Source organism: Enhydra lutris, unplaced genomic scaffold (assembly GCF_002288905.1).
Source record: "Enhydra lutris kenyoni isolate GAN:26980312 unplaced genomic scaffold, ASM228890v2 scaffoldscaffold12, whole genome shotgun sequence".
In the NCBI taxonomy this organism is placed as follows: Eukaryota; Metazoa; Chordata; class Mammalia; order Carnivora; family Mustelidae; genus Enhydra; species Enhydra lutris.
This window is the reverse complement of record NW_019154096.1, coordinates 47685374-47710529: the sequence shown is the minus strand read 5'-3', so window position 1 is coordinate 47710529 and position 25156 is coordinate 47685374. Positions and strand designations below refer to the sequence as shown.

Sequence of the window (25156 nt, the reverse complement as noted above, 5' to 3'; positions counted from 1 at the left end):
GAGAACCACCATCACTCCCCAGTGATGAAGTGAATCAGCCCATCATTGTGGAAAAGTAAGTCTCTGTTTAGAAACTGTTTATCTAAAGGCCTTTGACTTAGCGTAAAAGGTTAGAGCCCCTATGGACAATGAGACTGAATGAAGAGTTGTTTAAATAAAGTTTTTCAAAAGACTTTATCTGAACCATCAATCAGATTAACAAACTAGGTTTAGAAACTTCTGGAAACTTGATGTGTGCTTTGAGGGAGATCATGTGCCTTTACATTAGACTAGAATTACTGTGAGGTGATATCACAGGACGCAAGGTTAATATAGGTCTGGGAACTCAGCACAGGAAATAAGCAGAAATATAGGAAAAGTTACTTGCATGAATTAAAAACAAGAAACAGAGCTAAAATCCAACAATAGAAGAATGGGGTCAGTAAACTATGGTGTATCTGCTTGAAAAAAATGAGACTTGAAAAAATAATTGTGATATATATTTACTGAACAAAGGATACAGAATTGTGTGTGTATAATTATACATGTGAATATATACGAATATAGTATATCTATGTAAATATATATACAATTCTATAGCATTTGCTCTGTGTCTATCTACAATGATTATAATGGTATACAATGACATGCATAATATAGCAGGGATTATTGACCTGTTGTTGTGCACAAAGCCCTTAAGCAGTCTGGTGAGGCAGGATTCCTTCTCAGAATGTTATTTTAATTTAATTTAATTTAATTTTATATTTTTAACTAAGCTCCTCACCCAACATGGACCCCAATGTGGGGCTTGAACCCATGACCCTGAGATCAAGATCTGAGCTGAGATCAAGAGCTGGATGTTAAACCAACTGGGTCACCCAGGCGCCCTGTCATTTTAAGTGCATAAAACAAAATACAAAAGATTATAAAAAAAATGCTGAATACAGTCATCAAATATTTAAAAAAATTATGGTGTTATAAGAATATGTATTTCTTTATTAACACAGACAAAAATGTATAAGGGTAAGTCAAATAACATTTTTGAAGTAGTGATAAGCATAGGTAATTCTTGGAGATATTAGCGACAACTGTGATGTAATAGAAAAAACTATAGGGGCACCTTGGGTGGCTCAGTGGGTTAAGCCTCTGCCTTCAGCTTGGGTCATGATCTCAGGATCCTGGGATCCAGCCCCTCATTGGGCTTTCTGCTCGGCGGGGAGCCTGCTTCCCCCTCTCTCTCTGCCTGCCTCTCTGACTACTTGTGATCTCTCCCTGTCAAATAAAATCTAAAAAAAAAAAAAAAAGAAAAAACTGTAATTTCTACTGCTGATGAAGACCCAAGTACTGCCAGGGTTACTGTGGTTTGTTCCCTACATTTATTACCAGAGGAAATGCTAAATTTTAGCTAGAGGTTAGTGAAAACGGAGATGTAACTTTTTTTCCATCTATACTCATAGACCCTTGAATTCTGTCTGTAGATATATTACCAAAGTTAAGAACCCCAGTAATACAGGTTGTATTTGGCATTGGAATTATGGATGTTTAAAAATAAAATGATGCTCTCTTGCCTAAATTTTCTGAGATGTGGTTATATTACTTTCATAATAGAAATGTATACATAGGAAGATACAATTTAGGCTGTGTCTATAGCTACATAAAATATTTTACAATACCGTCCACTGGAGACAATGGAACACTGTCTAGGCTGGGATTTCTCAAATTGGGTTTTATGGAATACGAGCTCCATGGGTGTTGATAGCTGATAGGTGGAAAACTGAGCTGTATTACAGTTACCACAAGACACAATGGAAGGTTGGGAATGGTGCTTAAACAAACTGGAACAGTCCTGCTACTGGGTTTCACAAAGCCTTTATTTCATATGCTAAAGCACACTGTGATTCTTAAAGCTCTCCACTACAGCATTTCCCAGGCTTTTTAACCAAGGATTCCACCCCACCCCCAACCCCGCCACCTTTTCTCAGTGTCTCTCACAGGATTAGTGTTCTTTGAAGTGTTGAGAAATCTGCTCTAGGCACAAGGGAGCCACAGAAGCAAGCCTATTTGTCATGGGTAAGAGAAGGGACTTGCTGCAGCCAGCGTTCAAGGTAGAACCAAGGGCTGGGAATGATGATGCAAAGAGCCAAGTAGATCCACTGCAAAGATGCAAAGATCTGGGGATTGGCAATATCAGAAAACAGTGTGCCAAGTTCCCTTAAACTCCCAAACACTTTTAGCAGCACAGAAATATGGAGAGATGGCCAAAAGGATAACCAGGAGCTGACATCCTTATTCTTTGCAATATCCTACTTACTCTGAGGCAGAAATACAAGACCCTGGCCCTTGAATAAAAGCAATTCAGACATAGGTCAAGGGGTTGGAGCTAGAGTTCACATGAGGGGACCGGCTCAGATGGGTCTAACAGGGGCCATGTTTTACTCTTCTCTATTCCGCTGGCCCCTCGCAGAGTCCCTGTCATCTAATGTGCATTGTTTGAGTCTACCGTGTTGGAGTGCTGGAGACTAAGGTCAGAAAACTAGAGATCTGATGGGGTGTAGTTAGGGAGACTCAGTAAGAGGCTCAGCATGAGTCTGATGCAGATGGAAGGCTCCAGAAATCCCTCCGGCTCTGAGTCAGTCCACCCTAGCCGAGGGTGAGTTTCTGGTATGGCAATGACCCATTAAAGTCAGGGATTGGTTTTGAACATACTGGAGCTGTGGGCACTCACTCATCCAGCCTCATGTGAGCTCAGATCAACAGGTCTAGAGCCACCACCTGCCAGGTGACTGAAAGACCTTGCAGGTGTCACTGTCGGTACTCCCTGGGAGATCATGGGAAGCTGGAAGTAGTCTTAAAAAACTACAAGTGGGATTATACTGTCCCATTTTTACAAAAGGAAGAAGAGCTAAATTGTGGAAATTATAGAGGGGGGAGTGTCAAGGTGATAGCTGACGAAACCTCAGAATTGGTTATTAACTAGTTGGTGTGTGAACACAGAAAATAAAGAGGTGATCAGCAAGAGTTAGCATGGGTTTACTAAGAAGACATCTCTAGAACACTAAACTCTTTAGACTTTTTGGGTAAGGTAACTCACTTTGTGGGAAATAACAGATACGGAGTGTTACAAAACTTCTAGGTTGATAAGAATTATTTTTAAATAAACAGATTACCCAGGTTTCCTTGTGGAAATTCTGATTTAGTCGGGAAGACCTGGGACCTAAGAATCTATGTTTTTAATAGTGTTCCAGTGATTATCAATATATTCTGACTTTTTTTTAAAGCATTTTTTTTTTTAGATTTTTATTTATTATTTATTTGACAGGCAGAGATCACAAGTAGGCAGAGAGAGAGAGAGGTGGAAGCAGGCTCCCTGCTGAGTGGAGAGCCCGATGCGGGGCTCAATCCCAGGACCCTGGGATCATGACTTGAGCCGAAGGCAGAGGCTTTAACCCACTGAGCCACCCAGGAGCCCCATATTCTGACTTTTTTTAAAAAAAGATTTTATTTATTTGAGAGAGAGAGAGAGAGAGAGAGAGAGCGAGAGCATGCCTCTGTGTTACTGGGGAAAGGAGCAGAGGGAGAGAGACAAGCAGACCCTACGCTAAGCATGGAATCCTATGCATGGCTAGATCTCATGATCTAGCTCTCTAGAGCTCATGATCTCGCTCTCTAGAGCTCATGATCTCATGATCTCAGGATTCTGAGATCTCAGGACCCTGAGATCATGACCTGAGCTGAAACCAAGTACTGGATGCTTAACCGACTGAGCCACCCAGGCGCCCCTGTATTCTGACTTCTACATTATGTTTGCAAGGGTCTTTTCTGAAGACATGAATCTGAATCCTAGCTCTGCTACTCTGAGCTGGGTGGCTTTGAGAAAGTCACACAAATGGTTGGGCCTTGGTTTTCTACTATAAATAAAGAAGCTAAGGCAGATTCTGGAGAAATGTGGGCTGCAGGAGAGGTGAGCACTAGGCAGGAGGGATGATCACAAAAACTCCAGGAAGGATCTGTAAGAAGGACCACAGACTGGGCTCTCTGCCTGTTCACCTGACTCAAGGGCAGCTTTAAGGATGAAGGCACAGTTTGAAAAAACTGCTAATAAATGCATTGAATATCAGAAGTCAAAATTCACAAAGAACACTTTAGGCTGCGATGACATACCGAAACCAAGAAGAGCCAATGTAACCGAGATAAATGTGAGGCTCCTGCCTGTGAAAGATGAAAATCAACCATAACCCTGAAGACATGGGGAGACTAGCCAAAGAGCAGTCCATGTGAAAATAACTGAACTCTTTTTGTTTTGCACAAACATTGCAGGAGCCCAGTGTGCACGGAAAAATTTTAAAAGCCAGGACAGTCCTAAGCTGCCTTAACTGCGGTACAAGTCCAAGAGAGAGGCGATGGCTTCACTCTCCTCGTGCTGTCAGACCCTAACTGGAGTACTGACTTGTTCTGGAAATCACATCTTAAGATGGAGAAGATATTCCTGAATATCTACAAATTCAAGAATATCCCAAACATTCTTAATAGAAAGCAAAGAGTCTAAGCAGTCATATTCTGTGAGAAACAGTTGACACAACAAGACTGTTTAGTTTGTGGAGGAGAGAAAAGCTGGTGGGAGGCACATGCTAGCTCTCTGATATGGAACTGGTCTGTGCAGCTGCAGAGGGAAAAAGGAGTGCCAAAGAGTAGGAGCAACAGAGAGCAGGATTTGGGCTCAACATAAGGAAGACTTCTCAAATAGCACAATGTATTCATTTGTGAACTGGAGGCTGCATCAGTAACTGCAGATGTCTGCAAAGAACAGGAAAGGCAACAGCTACAACATTCCACCACATCTAGAAGACCACAGAGGTACGTTCAGGGCAGCTGGGTCTGCTTGGCAGTCAGGAGCGGGCAGTGGTTGGTGAGTAAAGAAAACAGCACGAGGGACAGTGTTGTAGGAGAAAAAGCACCCTGTTCTGGGCAGTCCGTTACTGATGCAGCCGCTGCAGTGGGCCAGGCATTAGGGTACACATGCTAATACTTTAGTTACACGACTTCCTAACAAAAGCCCATCAGCATAGATCTTGTGGTCTCTGGAACCCAAACAAATGTTGGGCTTTTGGAACAGCTTTGAGAGTCCAGATCTGGACACAGGTAAACCTAGCCGAGGGCTCTAACTTGTGGCCCTCAGGGCTGACTTCCCCTCCAGACCAGACTGGTGTGGCTGGTGCAGTGTTTTAGAAAGAATGTAATTAGAGCCGTTCATTTATGAGGGCAAGTGTGCTTCACTCCCGTGATGACCGCTTCCAACCGTCAGCCAGCCAGCTGGCCCCTCATCTTTATGTTTCTGCCTGACCCCTGAAAGCAGCTGGTTTTGCAACTCTGGGCCAAGAGCCGTGTGTGATTCAAACTGTGGACCCCCGGGGTACATACAACTTCTAGGGATGTGCAGCTTCATATATTTTTAAAGGAATCAATTTCTACATTCAAGATTTTCAACCTCTATGTGTACTCTTTAAAAAATAGGACTATCTGTGAGCAAGCGTATGGTCTGCTGGTTCTCCCTTCCCTCACTCTTGTCATACACTTCTCTTGTTTAAGAAAAGTGTAACTTTCACTTACCAAACGGGGAAAAATCTGTGATACATGAGATGAGGTGAAAACCACCCAAAGTAGCAAAGGATCATTTGAGAACACAGAGCTCTTGAGAGTCTTGAAAAACTAAGGCGGGGGTGGGGGGGGGGGACATCTTATTTCATCTAGACAACAAGCACATTGAAAGATCCATGCCTTTATCTGTTTGCCTGCCTTCCTCTCCATCCATCCATCCATCCATCCATCCATCCATCCATCCATCCATCCCTATCTCTGTCTCTATCTTCCCTCCCTTTCCTTCCTTTCGTCTGCCCATCCACCCATCTTAGAATTAATATTCAAAAGTGAGATGGTTGGGGAGCCTGGGGAATTAGTTGATTAGGCATCAGCCTTTGGCTCAGGTCATGATCCCAGAGTCCTGAGATGGAGCCCCATGTTGGGCTCCCTGCTTAGTAGATAGACTGCTTCTCCTCTGCCCTTCCTCATGCTCTCTCACTCTCTTGCTCTCACTCTGTCTCAAATAAATAAAATCTTAAGAAAAAAAAAACCCAAAAAACAAAAGTGAGATGGTTATCATAGGGACGATAACACAATATTTATTTGAATTAAAAAAAAATAAGTCAGACTTTTTCTGACCAAACTAAATCGAGCTGACTGGGCTGATATCTTTGACAATGAGGATTGTTTTGTGCATTATATTGGTATATAACTTATGTTATCTATATTTATCCATAACATGTTTGAAAATATATCTCTTGTAACTACTTAGACTTGTGATAAAATTTTTAATGTCAATCGAAAAATGTATAAGAGGGGAAAATGTGTGAAAAATATAGTTTTTCAAAAATTTTTTGAGATATTTGAGCAAAAAAAGTTTAATGACCATACTTGTACAGCATCTGTGGTAATCCTGAGCCACTCTATTTGTGGCAAACCTGATCAGTAGGGATCTCTTGGCTGGACTGGTTTGGGGTCCTTTCTGTAAATATCTATTTTTCTGCTCAGAAATGTAAGTCTAAAGATGATGGAGCCTCTGATCTCACCTTCCTCCCCCACCCTGAGGGCATCTGACATCACCTGAATCTTCAGGTGATATCAGGTAAATCTCTAACTCAGCCTGGACTTTGGCAGCCTGCAGTCCCACTGCAGGTGACCTTGACAACCTGGGAATTCCCTGGTACTCACGCAGCAGATGACAAGATTCTTTAAGGACCCCTCAGGGAAGCAGTACTATTCTGAATGGCAAGAAATACTGGAAATAGAGCCTGAGAAATGGGACAATGAAATGTTTACAGAGTGGTCTGCAGTTCTGACAGGGGTCCCTTGATTCACTTTGGGAAGCTTTTATGAGATTTTAGTGTCAGAGAGGTCCTGTGAAGCTAGTTACCTTAACATTCCCATTTTACAGATGAAGAAATGAAGCCTAGAAAGGCTGACTGGCCCATGGTCACATGGCTGGTCTGACAGAGCCAGATACTAGAAACTGGCATTTCAGCTCAGCACCTAACGCTCTTTCTCCAGTATCATGTTATATATCACTCGACTTTAAACTCAGGCCCTTACCTCTGAGTTCCACAAATCAGGGCTTTTAGAAGATTTGATGATTTCTCCAAAATGACTACTCAACTACGTCAAGCTGGGCCCTTGACTCAGCTACATTTGAGATTTTTTTATTGATAACTTTGGACAAAGGTTCCAAATTTGTTGGGCTCATAGAATCCTTTGGCTGACTTCTCTGTTCTCTGGAACCCACTGAAGCAGGACCAGAGTAGGGGCTAGAGGCTTGGAGGTGATGGCACAGACAGAAATTAAGAGCCATTGACGATGACCTAGGTTGAGCTCTGAACTGTCCCTGATGCTGGAACAGCACCACTCTACTGAGCTTTGTGTGGCAACCCCCGGCTGTTGTTAAGTTTTGAAAAAGACAAAGCCCTAAATAAGACAAAGAATTTTGGCAGCTGTCATTCTCTGGGATATGTGCAACCTGGAATATGAACTCAGCGGCTCTGGGCCTAAACTTTTTTGTGGATCCTTGGGCCGAAGGCTCTCTATACAAGCAGGTTTGGGATACTTGGGGAGTAGCTCTCTGTGGGTGAGGCAGGTTGGGGAGTGCCCTGGAGTCCACAGGCCACAGTGAAACATCAACTTCCATGCTGGCACCACAGGGCCGATGGTGTTAGGGTTCCACTAATGACTGCAGGAGTTACAGCCCCTTGTCCAAGTGCTCTCTCTATAGGGGCTCTCCCGATGGTGTGTGGGGGGAGGTCACTCTGAAGGGAGCTTTACCTAGAGGGGACCGCAGCCACCAATGTGGGATTGATAGCCAAGAAGTCCAGGTCCAGAGACAAGAGTCACACATTATCCTTCTCAGAGCAAATTAAACAATGAGGTGCATTCTACATGAGAAATTAATTTCATAAAATAAAATTCTAGGTGAGTGGGAGGACAATCTTAGTCTATTAAAGGGAAAGCCAAAACTCAAATTTATCGTCCCAGGAAACTCAATCGTCAAAAACTGTTTACTCTGTAGGTCATCTGAAAGGTCAGAATATCACTGATTTCTTAGTTCTGGGCATACCACATACCCAGAGCCTCTATAATGAGAAGAGAATACCTTTTGCTTTAAGATATCCACTGGTGTCTGGTGAGCTTTTAGCTTCTTATTTTTAAGAAGCACTTTCCTCCTAAGTTGGTCAGGTGAGGGAAGCATTGGATCATCTGAGAAATCGCTCTCAAACAGGAATTTAGCCACCAGTTTTTCTCCAAACACAGTCTACAAAGAATAAAGGAAAACACATCATCAGTGCCTTTTACCTGTGCTTGAATTATTTCGCTAGATATTTCAGCTCAGTTGAATGGCTCTACAAACCCTAGGAAGAGAAAGTAGGAAAGAAGCGGTGTCCCTCCTCCCCGCCCACACTGTCTTACTGGAAGAAAGGGAGGTGGTTAGAAGGTCAGGAGGAGAGGTCTAGGGCATTCTTCAGGTGGGGCCAGCTCTAACTGTTTAGGACAATGTTCTAGGGTCTGACAGATTAAAGAAAAGGAGACTCAGAGGCTGTGGTTTGTAGAATATGATCCATTCCAGATGTGGGTAAGAAGTCAAAAGGATAGAAACGTACACGTAGCTAGAGAGTGACGACAAAGAATGAAGGTAATGGGGAGAATCTGCCACCATTTAGTATAAAGAACTGCACATACCCTTTTCACAAAGATTTTGTGAGCACTGGCCTCCAAAGAGGAATGTGTGTCTCTCAAGGAGGTAGGTGGTGGGAATAAGCACAAAATGATCCACTGGGGGGGAGGGTAGAAAATATGGCAATTTCTATCTTTAGTTATTTTTTAATTAAAAAAAGAAAACAAAAAAGGAAGCTTAATAGTGTTTAACGTACCTTTGCCTCATTAATGGAATTGAGAAATGAGTACCATGATTTGGCAAGAGCAGCTAACGACACCCTCTTTCTATCCACATACAGTTTCTCTGTAAAGTGTCTTTATCAGCAACTATAGCTATTCATCAAATACTGAAATAATAAACTAAACCTAAAGCCAGACATACAAGTGGCTAATCATAAAAATTTCAGCCCAACTAATGGATTGTTCAACACTACGTCAACAACTAATCAAGTACTACACATTAGCTAACTGAACATAAAAAAAAGAAATTAAAAAAATTTCAAGAATAATGAACATATTCAATCACATTACTCTCACTAAAAACTTAGATAATAAATAACACATTGTTAAGCAAAAAGGGATTTTGTACCTTTAATAAATAATAGCATAAGAATTATTGTTTATTTCACCCTTTCTATGTTATTCCCTTTCACAGTCTATTTTTGCATGTTTTAATTAATGTATAAAATACATTAATAAGTAGGATATTTGTATAATGTATGAGTAAGACAATAAACATCCAATAGGAATACATACTACAGTCTTTTACTGATGGAGCACACAATTAAAAAAGTTGAGACCATTATTCTAAATGATGGCAAAAGAAAGGCAATATGAAAGGCTGATTAGTTTTGTTTGCATAAGTATTTGGGGACATTTTCCTTTGGCCAAGCCCTTGCCTCCCCCTGAGAGCCATATTTCCATAAGTGTGTCAGTCAGTGGAGGAAGGGAGAAATATAATGGAATATTTGACCCTGAATCTGTCTGCGTTATAGCTCACCTGTATAAGGAAGGGCCAGGTGTAACGTAGCAGCTATTCTGGCCAGTCTAAGCTCTTTGCCAACTTGGATCCCCATATCTGTAGTGTCAGCCACAAGAAAATTTGACTTATTTGTCCTGCAGTATTTTCATCTTTTCCACATACAACTGACAGGTGCCATCCTAGCATCCCTGATTTGTGGTACCAGAAGCATTGGAGAGTCGGTCTCTCCTTATCTCCTAAGGCTTTCTGGAAATGGTCAGGGGACCACAGAACAATGCTTCATCAGTTCAGCTGCAAAGGTGAACCATTCAGGAGGGATCCCAAGCTCCCAGGGCACCCTCTTTTCTTAGGTCTGAGGGACCCTAACTGTACGTACTTTGTGGCTGAGGTCCAGCTGTGATGTAGCCCATGGTGGCTCCATATAAAAGCAACAGTGACAAGACAAAGGCCAAGATGCCATCCTAACTGCTAGCTAATAGCGTACCTTGAAAATTTCTGCCATTTTTCGTTGCTGAGGCAATGAGCAGTGGTTCTCAATTGATATGATGATTGGCAGGTCAGAGTTGATGAAGGCACTGCGGTCAATGGCTTCAACCACCTCCTGCGAGAGCCAGAACAGCCCATTAGAGTCCAGATGTCTGTCCGGGGTGTCAGAAGAAGTACTTATAGCCACAGAAACCACCTAAATTGTTGTATGCAGAAGATTCTGGCCAAAATGGTTTTTATCTTTTCAAACATATTTTCAAATTAAGCACGATGATAGGCTGTTTTCTATAAACACATTAAACGGCTCATATTGAGTTTTGTTCACATACTTTATAAGGAAGAGCTATTAGCATGCCAAATTTAACAGATCAGTATGTGTATTGATTAAATTTTAGGTAAAAGGCACTGTGTTTGCTACAACATAAAAAATAATGAGGCTTAAGATATTTTCCTGCTTTCAAAGAGTTTATAACCAATCTACTTGGGACTATAAGACATATGTACCTATGTTTATGTGTGCATGTAAACATAGTTCTCAAATCCTCCTTCTCTCAATATAGAGTACAGAAGTTTTTTTTTTTTTAATTTATTTATTTGACAGACAGAGATCACAAGTAGGCAGAGAGGCAGGCAGAGAGAGAGGAGGAAGCAGGCTCCCTGCTGAGCAGAGAACCTGATGCGGGGCACTATCCCAGGACCCTGAGATCATGATCTGAGCTGAAGGCAGAGGCTTTAACCCACTGAGCCACCCAGGTGCCCCTAGAGTACATAAGTTTTAAGAGACATGAATAGGAAAGGAAAAGTGAAGGGGGGAAATTGGAGGGGGAGATGAACCAGAGACTGTGGACTCTGAGAAACAAACTGAGCGTTTTAGAGGGGAGGGGGGTGGCGGGATGGGTGAGCCTGGTCGTGGGTATTAAGGAGGGCACGTATTGCATGGAGCACTGGGTGTTATACATAAACAATAAATCATGGAACACTACATAAAAAAATAATGATGTATTGTATGGTGACTAACATAACACAATTAAAAAAAAGAGAGATGAATAGGAAAATGAGCTAAAGAGAAAATGCATTTTAGCTATTCTGTCTGCAAATAACACAGAAATAACAGTATTCCATCCCAGCCCAGCCACAGTTCAGAGAAAAATGATTTTATACAGCCCAAACCACTCTGAATGAGGATAGTAACCACACAATGAACTAATAAACTATTTAGAATTTGAAACAATAATCCATTGCAACTAGTTTTCCTGGGTGACTGACCTCCCCTAGTGGAACCAATTCTCATTACTTTAGAATATTGATTATTTAATCATCTCCTAACACATGATGTTGGTCTTGTCAGAGGGACACCTGTAGCAGGAAAAAAGCCCCTGCCTTTTTTTTTTTTTTTTAAAGATTTTATTTATTTATTTGAGAGAGAGACAGTGAGAGAGAGCATGAGCGAGGAGAAGGTCAGAGAGAGAAGCAGACTCCCCGCGTAGCCGGGAGCCCGATGCGGGACTCGATCCCGGGACTCCAGGATCATGACCTGAGCCGAAGGCAGTCGTCCAACCAACTGAGCCACCCAGGCGTCCCAAGCCCCTGCCTTTTATAGACCATCTTATGATGTAAAAATTGCAACAATATTATTATAAGATAACTCATTTAAGGTAATGGTTATTAAACTGGTGAAAGAGACGCTAATGAGAGTTCTAGATCAACTCCCAGAAAAATGAACATGTGCACATCCCACGCAATTTTGGGAAGTCTATTGACTTGGGTCAGGAATAAGAACCCCCAACCTAAGGTATAGTTTGGAAGAGTCAGTCACGTAAAGGACTAATGAAGATAATGACTCTGTGATCTGATTTAAAGAACGTTATGAAGCATTACCTTGAAGGGGATCTTGGTTGTCAGCGTGTGCCCATGGTAGATGATGGGCATCCCATCATCTCCATCCCAGCAGTCCAACTCTACACTCCTGCAGCCTTGTAGGAGGACCTGTGTGACCAATGCATGGATTCACTCCAGATGAGCAAATGGACACAGAGCCTCCAATTAAACTCAACACATGCTTCTGTATATCAGTATCCACATTCAGGGCTAAAGCAAAAGGGCATAAGATCTAAAATAAATCGTGCATTTTGGCCAAAGGCCACAATGAATTAGGGGAGAGAACAGATTACAGTGGAAAGAGTATTTACCGGAGCTGAATGCTATTGGAAGGTAAAAATTTTTTTTTTCTTTTTAAGATTTTACTTATTTATTTGTCAGAAAGAGGGGGAGAGAGAGAGAGTGAGCACAAGCAGGGGGAGTGGTAAGCAGAGCAGACCCAGAGAGAAGCTAACTCCCCACTGAGCAGGAAGCCAGATATGGGACTTGATCTCACAACTCTGAGATCACGGCCTGAGCCAAAGGCAGGCACTTAACTGACTGAGCCACCCAGGTGTCCCTGGAAGGTAAAATTTGATAGCAAACCCATATGACTATTTTCCCAGCAACTTTGGTCCCTCAAGGGACATGCACAGGGTACATCCTGAAATGAGGGAGCAAGGCTAGTGCCCTACCTGGGCAAATGTGAGTGAAGGTGAAGGGGCTGAGGTTGCAGACCAAAGCAAACGAGGCTACTGATTCCTTAATGAACTGGCTAAACATTTGTATGAATCCAATCAGAATAAATCTCTTCCAATGTAGACCCAAATTCTGCCACTGGCTAATGCCTTTCCTGTGAACATGGAACATGGCAGAAGAGTAAAAGCAAGCAGTCATCAAGGATTTACCTTGCTGTCTAATCCTAGAACAGAGGCAAATAACCCATAAATTCCACTCTCCCATACCCACAGCAGTCATCAGTGATCAGTCACAACACACGTACCCCCTATCTCACAACCTCTTCAGGAAAGTGCTCCGGGAAGCACTACTGCTGAATTAGGTGAGATGATACACATTTGCTCCCCTTGATGGGGACCGGCAGCAAAGCTCCCAACACATGTGCTCAGGGTGCAGCTCCGTAATATTTGTGGGCAGCAACCTCTTCCTCCATAGACTGTCTTTGTAAACTATCTTTTAAATTTTTTTTTTATTTTTAAAAAGGCTTTTATTTATTTTTTAAAAAGATTTTATTTATTTATTTGACAGAAGGAGAGCGCGTAAGCAGGGGAGCAGCAGGCAGAGGGAGAAGCAGGCTCCCTGCTGACCAAGGAGCCTGATGCAGGACTCGATCCCAAGACCCTGAGGTCATGACCTGATGGCAGATGTTTAACTGACTGAGCCACCCAGGCGCCCTTCTTTGTGAACTATCTGAAGAGATTTCCATGTATTGGAAGAGTAAAGCAAACCAAAAGGTGGTTGTATCTGGGAACAGGCCAACTCATGGATTTAAAACTCCATATAATATTTCCGGGTGACAGCAATCCAGTATTGTGTGTGAGTGGCCGCTAGAGTTGTTGCAATGAAACTCAGCAGAACCCCTCTTACTTTAACTTTTTAAAATGAGGTCCTTGCTAGATTCTTCCCATTGCACGGCATGTAGCCCCCAGTCTTCCCAGGTGACCTATCACCCAGGTGAAACCGATTCTGGGGCCTAAACTCCCAAGGCTAAGAGCTTCTTCCGGCAGCTACAGTATGCAGAGGTATGTTGCTGTGGGCTGAGGACTGTTGTGTCAAATGGTGACCACATTGGGGAAACACTCGTTGACTGGCAGCTCAGGAGATGGTTTTTCAGCACGCAAAGGCAAAGGTCTTTCCGAAGTCTGTACGACATTAAGACCTCCACACGGGGCTAGAAGAAGAAAACCGGGGCTGGAAATTCCAGGTGAGAATAGGTCTTTTCCTCATTCCTCGTCTGTCTGGTGGAGGGTGGTGAGGAAGTAACTGGGAGGGCCGAGGGAGGGCAGAAGGTAGTAAGAAATAAATTACACGGGATCTTCACACTGGGTTTAACCACATCTGTGGGTCTATTGGAGGGATTCTTGGGCCTCCTTCAAAGGCTGTGATGATCTCTATTTGGGGTGTAATGCTAAAGAGTTTAAAAAAAACCTCTTAGAGGTCAAATAGGGAAGTGAGGTAAGAATTTAAAAAACCTCTTAGAGGTCAAATAGGGAAGTGAGGCAGGAATTGGCCCCTGCTCATTTTCCTGGCAGAAATCCACAGACACACTGCATGCATGTGCGTGCGCGCGCGCGCGCGCACACACACACACACGCGCGCGCGCGCGTTTCACGTCTTTCTCCTAGAACTAGAACAATGGATTTCAAACTCCATTTTAACCTTGGAATTCTCTGTGCAAATGGAGGGTCATATGCAAAGCACATAAAAAGAATAGGCCTTTAGCTACAGCGGGGGTGCCCCCCCCCCCCCCAACCCTTGCTTGCTCCTTTCAGTTTCCCGGGGCTGAGGTATCCTGATAGAACTTCTATTTTGAAAATCACGACTCTAAGGACACCTCTTCATTTCATAATAAAAGTATTTTAGAATTTAGCGTTTAAAATACAAATTCCATACTAGATAAGCTTTGGGACAGAGATCTGACCCATGCTTACAGAATATCTGGACCGATGTGGAGAACAAAGGAACCTCAACTCTGCTGGGTTTGTGTAAATGATGATAAATCTTACACTTGAACACCCTCCCCGCCCTACCCCTCACAACCACACACTTATATTCCCGGGCCTAGCCTCATTTTTCTTCCCGATGAACCCTTCTTGTAGGAGGTCAGAAAATAGGCAGCACAGATGAGAAAACTGCAAAAGATATAAAGAGGCAACTGACATGCAGATCATTGAGACATGGTGTGAAGGTCAAAAGGATGTGCCTTTTCTAGTCCAGAGACCCTTATGAGTTTCCAAGAATGTTTGCATGAATTTAAGTGTGTAGGGACAGTGCCTACAGTCTTTGTAGATTTTCATTCCTGAAGTTGGTTACCATAGACAGGGATGGACTGATTGTCTAACAAATTGTGAATGAAAATAAACAATACTTTGGGATTAACTTCCTAGAAATTCTGTGGCATTTTCTATTATGCCTTCCCATTATAATACATTGATTTATTTAGCATTTAGTGAAATGATTGATTTTCCCATGGGAAAATCTAATTTTAGTAGGAGTAGGTCAGACTAAGTAGGATTTAAAAGCTATGAGTCTCAAACAAATACTTTTTTTTTTTTTTTTTTTTGCCTTGTATAAGGGTTAAGTATAGATAGGAGGGAGAAAGAAAACAAAAAAGTAAAGAAAACAACTGTATGTATAGGCAGTTTTCCCATACATCATGTTTCCTCACATGTAAAAGCTTGTAAGTTCTTCAAAGGAGTCGGGGTCAGGGTTTTGTGACTTTGGGGGTTACATCAATAAGGTTTAGTGGAAATCACATGCCACGTGCAATTCTGTACCTGACTGTAGAGTTCCACTGAGGACTCTCCTTTGAGCTGGTGGCCTGTGAGGTAGGTATTGTGTGAAGATTCAATGTAATAGTAGGACAGGGGCAGCTGCAAGTCTTTAATGTCTTCCTGTGACTCGTCATTTTTGGAGGCAAAATTGTCTTTATCCATCAGAAACCTAGAGGAAACACATTTTCTTAGGTCTGCATGAGGAAAACAGATACTCTCAAATGATGGGCAAAGGAGATTTTAAAAGTTACCTTGCAAATCCCTCAAATGACAGTAGGCCCTGATGACACATACTAACGCTAGGCTCGAACTTCTGCAAGGGACACAAAGAGAGTGATATTTAGGTAAAGGAAACTAAGGGGAAAAAAACCACCACATCATTTTTTTAAAGCTGTTCTGTTTTCATCAGGAAACATCTAAACCAAATATTTGAACTAATTTTGTTATGCAGTGGTAAGAGGCAGTATTTTAGTCCCAAAGAAAACATTTATTATATGTGCGTTTATTATACAAAGCGTATTTATTTAAGAGAAAAAGGGAGAGCAAGGGAAAAGTCTGAGGCTGATTCATATGAAAACAAATGGTTGTCAGCATGTTCCAGGTGAACCTGGGGATAAGCAGCTACCACAGAGCTGGGGAGAGACGAAATGAGACCAGTCACAGAAAGCAATCGGTACAGTGCTCCCAACGCAATGGTAGTAGTAGTAGTAGAGTGAGCACCGGATCATGGGATCATAATCTTACATCGTTAGCATTTTCCGTGATCAGCTGCTGGGCAGAGACTCCACTCATTCCCAATTGGCTGACAAGGGAGGTTGGAACCCCATACCCAGCCTGCTGTATATGGCATGGCCCGAATGAGGTCCCAGCCTGTCTCCTGCCACCCTCCTGAGGAAGCCATCATCACCTCTCGCCTGGCTAGTAGGACGGCTTCCTACCCGGACGGCTTCCTACCCGGTCTCTCAGCTTCCAACTCATTCCCAGCACAGCTTACTTCCCAATGGGGCCAGAGTGACCTCTTGAATACATAAATCAAATCTGGTTACTCCCCTGCTCAAAAATTTCCAGTAGCTTCCCATGTCACACGGACTGAAGTCAAAGTTCTTACTGCAGCCTAAAATGCCCAGATGACTCGGCCCCTGCCCATCTGTCTGGAATCGCATCTACTGTTATGCGTCTGGCTCACGGGGCTCCTATTCCACCAGCCGTCTTGTTGTCTTGCTCCCATCTCTGTCTTTGAGTTCGCTACTCCCTGTCTGGAATGCTCTTTCCTCAGACCTTCACGTGGCTTCTTGATTCAGGGCTCAGCCCCACTGTCACCTCTTCAGGGTGGCCTGTGCTTACTCCTTTCAGCCTCCTGCCTCACTACTTCCCCTTACTCTGCTTGAGTTTTTCAGAATCCATCAATACCTGAAATTACATTCTCTCTGTGTTTATTGTCTGCCTCACCCACTAGGTGAAGGCCAGAACGTGATCTTATTTACTACTATATCCCACATCCTGGAACAGAGCTGGGCCCATAGAAGGAGCTAATAAATATTTGCTAAATGATCAAAGAGGTTGAAAACCTAGACTACTAATTTTATTACTGTGCTAGGACAACAAGAAGGAACCATATACTGATTCCTTATAACAGTCACCAAGAGAAGGCTTGCGATCTATGTTAACTCTATGTCAAGTAAGAACACATATACTTGGCATTTAATGAAACCCTTCTGTTTCTGCCCCAGACTTAAGGGTTCTGGAAAGAAGTACAGAAACAGTATGTTTAGCAGAAAATAATTAGAACAGTCAGAGGCTTTATACACGTGTGTACGAAATGGTACAAACCTGAATGATACTGAGGATTTCATCGTAAGTGCAGTGCTCTCCCTGGCAGTTGACAAGGAAGTCATTGAGCTGGAGTATGCCGACCCCAAAGATGCCCAGAGACGTGCTCTCGACCCCAGTGCCATTTGTCACGATACTCGCAGCAGCAATGGCATCAGATATCTGCCTCTGGTTGTCTGACAGCTGCTGTTTACTCTTAATGAACAACCCCAAGTCTGAGACATTTCTGGTCAGTAAATCTGAAACAGAAGCACCCACAGAATATGCGCAAGCTAGCCAGAATCTTTCACAAAGTTCACTTTGGAGATAATGGTGTTATGGAATTAGTCTCTTCACGCATCTGTCTACACAAGCCATCACACTCAGTGTTTATTCCTGGCTTCACGTAGTTGAGGGAATAAAAAAATGAATCAATGAATAAATAAAAGAAACCAAGAGAGAACTAGGTCAGTGATCTTGAAAGTGCATGAGCTCAGGGTATGAAAGGAGAGCTAACTCCACATTCAGTTGGGGACTTCAGGCTGAATTTGAACTTCGATTTTTGAGAATAACTACATTTTTACTTTTACAGATAGTGAAGATGAACCCTTAAAATTGTAGTTGTTTTGTACTTCACAAGTGTAATTATAAACACTGGTGTGCAGGTTTCAGTGCGAAAATAAGTTTTCAGCTTATTTGGATAACTATCAGGGAGTATAATTGCTGGATTAGATGGTAAGAGTGTATTGTTTTGTTTTAATTTTTTAAAAGATTTTATTTATTCATTTGACAGATAGAGAGTACAAGTAGGCAGAGCAGCAGGCAGAGGGAGAAGGAGAAGCAGACTTCCCGCTGAGCAGGGAGCCCGATGCGGGGCTGGATCCCAGGACCCTGAGATCATGACCCGAGCCGAAGGCAGCCGCTTAACCGACTGAGACACCCAGGCACCCCTGTATTAAGTTTTGTTAAGAAACTGCCAAACCTCTTCCAAAGTGGCTGTACCATTTTACCTTTCCACCAGCCATGCTCCGGGTGTCCCACATTGGCACCAACCTTGGTATGGCCTTTTTAATTCTTGCCACTTTGGAAGAGAAGCTGGCAGTTTTTTACAGGGCTAAAGATAGGCTTGTCCATACGATCCAGCCTTCCCAGGTGTTTACCCAAAAGAGTTGAAAGTTTATGTCCACACAAAACTTGCCCACAAATGTTTATAGTGTCTTTATTCATAACTGCTAAAACTTGGAAGCAACCAAGATGTTCTTCAAAAGGTGGATGGATAAACACCTGGTGATATATCCATGCGATAGAGTATTATTCAGTGATAAAAAGAATGAGCTATTGAGCCATGAAAAAAACATAGGGGAACCTTAAATACATATTCCTTAGAGAAAGAAGCCAATGTGAAAACACTACATACAAACTGTGTGATTCCAATGATATGACATTCTGGAAAAGACAAAACTAGGGGGACAGTAAAAAGGGGTTCAGAGGGAAGGTGGGAAGAAAGACCAGGTGGAGAACAGGGGATTTTTTAAGACATCAGAACTATTTTGTATGACACTGTAATGGTAGATACGGGTCATTATACTTTTGTCAAAACCCACAGCATGTACAACACGAACAGTGAACACTAAACTATGGGCTTCAGCTAATAAAAATAAATCAATATCAGCTCAACTATCACAAATATAGCATGCTAATAATGCAAGATATTAATAATAGGAAAAACAGTGTATGTGTGTGGGGGGAGGGTATGGTGGACCCTTGAACAACACAGGTTTGAATGGTGAGGGTCCACTTGTATGCAGATCTTTTCAATAAATGTAGTATAATACTGTAAATGGATTTTATCCTCCCTACGATTTTATTCATAATAATTACTTTTCTCTAGCTTATTTAACTATAAGAATATAGTATACACACACACACACACACACACACATATAGATACACAAAATATGGATTAATCAACTTCTCATTATGTTATCAGTAAGGTTTTTCTGGTCAAGACCAGGCTATTAGTAGTTAAGTTTGGGGAAGCCAAATGTTAAAATGCAGATTTCTGACTGAGTGGAGCACTGGCACCCTTAACACTTGTCTTGTTCAGGAGTGAACCATGTATGGGAATTCTATACTTTTCAATCATTTTTCTGTAAACCTCAATCTTCTCTAAAAAAATGCTTATTAATTTTTTAACGAGCTTAACTACTTGACTAATCCACAGTTACCCACATTCTGTGACTAGAGTTGAAAAGGTTAATAGTCTAAGTTGAGGACAATGGAGGTTTTTGAGTAATAAAAAAGCAACTGTATGAAAGAGGACAGTTTGTTTTTGCCTCTTTGTGCTTCTTGTCTCCCGAGAGAACAGAATAGAAAACTAACAGGTTTACAGTGTATGAGCGGTGGTGATCATAGTGGTGGTGGTGAGTGGGGCACAGGAGGCAGACATTCCAGTTTACACTTGGAAAAGTGTCCTGGATGTTGAGCAGGAGCAGCTCACTAAAGGTCTCCTTGTCAAAGGGTGGGCAACTCCCCCTCTGGGGCTGAGTACCCGTCAGCCCGCAGGCAGGGAAGCGTAGGTGACGTACCACATACCTACTGGATATTGGATGCGGATGGGAGAGGGTTTCTGACTATCAGAAGGACTGGAAGGCTCTGTGCATTAAATATTCCAGAATGCCTACACAGACTCACATAACAATGAATTTCCTTGCCTAAAATGCCAACAGTACCCATCCCCAAGGCAACCTGAAGGTATCCTAAAAGCGTTCCACCACACTGCAGGTAGCAGCACACCCCGTGGGACAGGATGAAGGTCTGTGTGATGGGATCTTTAACCTTCGTTTTTAGATAGAAAGGTCTCCACGGGAAATGTCACAGGGTTGCACAAACCTAGGTCAGGCTGAAGATCACTGGTGTTTTCGTCGATGGTTAGGTTGGTGTAGAGAGGGGCTGACTCAGAGCCGGCTCGGCTGCAGGGCACGGCGTAGATGTCAAAGAGATCCTTTAGGTCCTTGCGGCTCCTCACGCTGGGTGGGGCGTGGAAAACACGTTGAGTATTGTCACGAAAACGTGGGGCTGAGAAAGCATAAGAAGAAAACCTGCCGTACCTGAATGATTTGAACAGCTCAACAAATTCAACGAAACTCATGTTACTGTCGGAAACCATGAAGCTCTGAAAACCCTTCATTCCTCCTTTGATCCTCCCGTGCCAGCTGCTGCTGCTCCAAGCACTGCAACAAAGACAGGAACTTAACAGGCACACCGGGGCTACAGTGTCCACCCGCCCCAACAGACGCCCTCCGAGGGGCAACATGAGCGAAGTGGACTGCAAGTCATTTAAGACGGAGGCTCTTTTCTGGACTCTCTTTTCATTTCTCTCAAAAGTAATCTATACTGTGTCAGAGTAAACAGGACATATGATACAGTGAAACCACCTTATGTTTATAGCCTATGTAATAAGGCCACAAGGCTAAGGTTAATATCCTCCAACTAATCAACACAGTTCTTTGAAATCACAGGTTAGTGGGACCAAAGAACTTAAATTCAATGTTTCTGAAGAAAAGTCATTTTTTCAAAATTTCCTATGCTTTTTCAAAAGCATAACCTATGGAAAAATTTGCACGTTCTTTCCCATAGTCTGAATTACGTTTAAGAGCAAAGTCCTGAACATATCAATGTCTTCTCTTTTTCCTTTCTTAACCAGTTATTAGATGAAAACAAGGAAGGACTTTTAATACTAACGGAAAATGTGAGTCACAAAAATATTAAGAATGGAAAGAAGCCAATTCTGCCTAGAATATATCTGCACCTGCCAAGGCTGTATATTCAATATAAAAATACCAGTCCACTCGGTCAAAACTCAGTCTAGCTGTTTCATAACACTTTTCTTTTCTATACTGGTTCCCTGACAGGATAATATAAGGAATGTTTTGATTGGTTTTTGGTCAAATCAATAAACAGGATCTTTTTTTTTCTTACTTATTTTTGTTTTCTTGTGCTTTATCTTTTTTTACTTTCAAAATATTTGAAATATGTAAGAAAATATAGGGAATACTGTAACGAACAGCCAGTTTATCCTAAATCTTGCTAATAGTGTTTATTCAAGGAAAATTATTTTGTGTTGACATCTGAAAGCACTCTCTACATGGAAGAGTATTACAAAAGATGGATTTGTCATTGTTTTAGGCAAGGGGTGTTGATCCCCAAAGTGTTGTTAGAAACAAGGTTGGAGGTTCAGGAAGAGGAAAAGGTCTGATAAAGTAGGTAATTTGCATTAAGCAGTTATGTTCCCTGTCTTCTTCCCTTCTTGTTCCGTGTCAGCCACTGTCTGCAGGAGCCCTTCTCTTTTAGACTTTAGGAAACTCTGTCCACTCTCTCCCCTTCCAGGGCTCAGCCTCGCTTTCTCCCTGAACAGCATTTGGGCTAATTTTTCTTTCCTTGCCTTATCTTTTGGGTTTACCTGGTGGGCACTGACCCCTGTCCTCCTGTGGGAAGGGCTGATGATCTTGTCTCTGGCATGTTAGTTGCAACTCTTTGAAAAGATTTCCCTCCCTTACTCTGTCCTTCCCATTCCTGCTCGTGAGGGATCGAAATAAAGGAAAAGCCACTTCATCCAAGTTCTTTGGCTACTTTATTTACCCAGCATACTGTAGAGGCTGAAATATAAAGAATTCTGATTCTATGTAGCTTTTCATTTTGTTACAAACCTAAACTTGCAGAAAAGTTATGAGAGTGGTACAAAGAATTCCCATATACCTTTGACCCAGCTTCACTAAGTGTAGAAATCTGAATGTATAAAGCATAACTTATGTTCATTATTCACATTGTGAAAGAAAGTTTCCCTTTAAAAGATGATTTACTGCAGGGTTCTTATCAGTAGCAAACTTCCTTGAGAGAGAGAGAGAGAGAGAGAAATTGTGTGTGTGTGTGTGTCTGTGTATGCACTTGTGAGTGTGTAATTAACATTTCCAAAGCCAGTGTCTGCACAGACCCATTTCCTCCTACCACTCCTCTGTTTGATAAAGAGTGCCTGTTTTATCTTGGTTCAGTCTGGAACCTCTGCATTTCTTAAACTGTTTGGGGGGGTCAAGGGAAATGGTATGGCATCTAATTCCTTTGTTGCGCTTTCCTAATATTATTTCACCTGAAAGGGTAGATGTTGTTTCAAATTTGTACTTCACATGAACCTTATAAAATAATTTACTATAATACCAGCTTTAGAATTACACCTTAACATACCCAACTTGCTCTAATACATTCATTTCTCCAGACATGTGTATCTTACATACGAGAAGAGTATTAAATATATTTTATTTAACAGCAAAGGATAAGGTAGCTTACATTAAAACTTACTTTATTCCTCAGAGCAATGATAGCCAACAGAATTTTTTGCAATGATAGAAATGTTCTCTGTCTCACTGCATTCCAGTACCACCAGCCACTTGTAGCGTAGTGTGACTGAGGAACTGAATTTTAAGTTTTATTTAGTTTTAATGGATTTAAAATTGAATTTAAATAGACAACTTACTTTTTCCCCCGTGGCCAGCAGCTACTCTATTTGACAAGGCAACTTTAGAAAATCAAAGTTTGGGTTGTGTTAGCACTCCTGACCTTTGAAGGGTTGGTCTGTCATACGACTAGCATATAGTAATAGTAGCATATAGTAATAGCATACAGTAATTAGCATATAGTAAGTATATAGTAAGTATAGTAAGTAGTAAGTATATATATATAGTAAGTAGCATATAGTAATTAGCATATAGTAATAGTATATATATAGTATATAGTATATATACGTATAGTAATATAGTAATAGTATTAGTTATAGTAATTAGTAATTAGTAATAGTAATTAGTAATAGTAATTAGTAATATAGTAATAGTAATTGTAATAGTATAATTAGCAATAGTAATCAGTAATAGTAAGTATAGTAATATAGTAATAGTAATAGTAGTAATAGTAGTAGTATATAGTAGTAATATATAGTAGCAATATAGTAGTAATAGGATAGCAGTAGTAATAGCAATAGTAGTAATAGTAATAGTAGTAGTAATAGTAGTAGTAGTAGTAGTAATAGTAGTAATAGTAGTACGATATAGTAATATAGTAATAGCAAGCATAGTAATGCAAGAAGATAGGAGTGTAAAATCAGGAAAATTAGAAGCTTTTAAAAATTGGGGGTTTTTTAGTTTTCAATTTAATTGTTAAGTCAAAATTAGAGACAGTCTTTCCACAGAGCACTAGAAAATGATGCCCTTCTACATAACTTGAATGATGTGAAGGGTCCTTGTGTTTTATTATGTTAAGGCCCCACCTGGACAGGCTCTTGTTTGAAGAAGACAGCACAGGGGAAGACACTGGCCTGATGGGAGATGATGTCCCAGCAGACAAGTTGGGGGACCCAGCCGTGGTCAAAGAGTGGGCTCTTCTGGAAGGCAGAGTGTTAGGAGGGCTCATGACGGCATTTGCCTCTGTGAGAGAGAAACACAGAAACCAGACAATGACGCCAGGTTATTCTTTCCCTAGAAATCAAAGAAACATCAAAGCTGCTTCTGAACGTCTGAGCAAATCCACCTCGCCGGCAATTTCTATACAAGAAGTATCAAAATATTCTGATGAGTGGACTCATGTGGTGGGTTCTCCACCTTGGCTGCACATCAGAATCATTTGGGGCTTAAAAATACAGAGATGTTCAGGTCCTAGCCCGGAAGTGTTGGACTTGGTTGGGGCTGGGGTGCTGCCAAGGCATCCAGATATTTAAAAAAAAAATCATCTAGCCGTGGTTGAGAATCACTGGTCTGGTCTCGTCTCATCCACCACATTGTATTTTGCATATCTCATATCCTCTGTCCATGAGGCCCAGTTAATTAATGAGAATTTTCTTCCAAGCACACTGAGCTTCCAGAAGTACCTCTTAGGTTCCACTACCTAGTTAACTACAAAGATAACTGTATTTAACAAGACAGAGTTTTGTTAAGAATGTCCACAGTACTTAAATCACAATGGAAAACCAAATGCATATTTTCCCTATAAAATAATAATTAAAAAAAAGTCTTAGATGTCAGTATGGGGCTTTACCGGATTCTTCTTGCTCATTCATGTCTTGAGGGTCTGAACCACTCCGGCTGCGACTCTCCCTCTGCATTTTGGCCTTCCGCGTGGCCATCTCGTCGTCGGCCGCCTCTCCACTCTCACCCTGGGAACACACACGTGCCAATAGTTTTCGTCCTGGGTTTCTCTCCCTCTGGGCACTGCTGCGGCTCAGGCAGTTTCCTATTTTCTGACTGCCCCACCTTCTACATGCCCCCACCCCAAACCAGTACAGACCCCTGTGAGGGCTGACCCAGGAATCTCATGTTACACTGGCCACTTGTTTTTCTGGATATAGCAGCACTCCCCGGGGAGGGGGCTGATAAAAGCAGACACACAACCCCTGGCATCTCTGCATAGAGACCAAATTATGAAGCCAACAAAGGTTGGCTTAGGCATCAATGGCCTCCCATATGCAAAGTGTGGGACTTTTTCTAGATAACCATGGAGAAACTACCTTACCGTGTTATAGTGATAATCTCTATATAATGTATTATAGAATGTATAGTGGTAACTAACCAAATATTTTCTGCCATGGTAAAAACCATAAAGTCTACCACTTTAACCACTTTTAAGTGTACAGTAGGGTAGTGCTAACTCTATGTGCCTTGTTGTGCAACAGGTCTCTAGAACGCTTTCCTCTTATAAAACTGAAGCTCTAGATGCAATGAAAAACGGATTCCCC

At 41.9% G+C, this 25156-nt stretch overlaps 1 protein-coding gene across 1 annotated transcript in view; it reads right to left on the bottom strand.

Moving 5' to 3' along the window:
* LOC111144941 (phospholipase C epsilon 1) overlaps positions 1-25156 on the bottom strand; it is a 276379-nt gene that overhangs the window by 38822 nt on the left and 212401 nt on the right. The window contains exons 9-18 of the mRNA XM_022499553.1: positions 24460-24577; positions 23696-23852; positions 20490-20612; positions 20272-20408; positions 17401-17639; positions 15822-15883; positions 15574-15739; positions 12080-12187; positions 10200-10316; positions 8174-8332 (exon numbers count right to left, since the gene is read on the bottom strand). Coding sequence (XP_022355261.1) covers positions 8174-8332; positions 10200-10316; positions 12080-12187; positions 15574-15739; positions 15822-15883; positions 17401-17639; positions 20272-20408; positions 20490-20612; positions 23696-23852; positions 24460-24577 — 1386 coding nt within the window. The remainder of the gene's footprint in view (positions 1-8173; positions 8333-10199; positions 10317-12079; positions 12188-15573; positions 15740-15821; positions 15884-17400; positions 17640-20271; positions 20409-20489; positions 20613-23695; positions 23853-24459; positions 24578-25156) is intronic.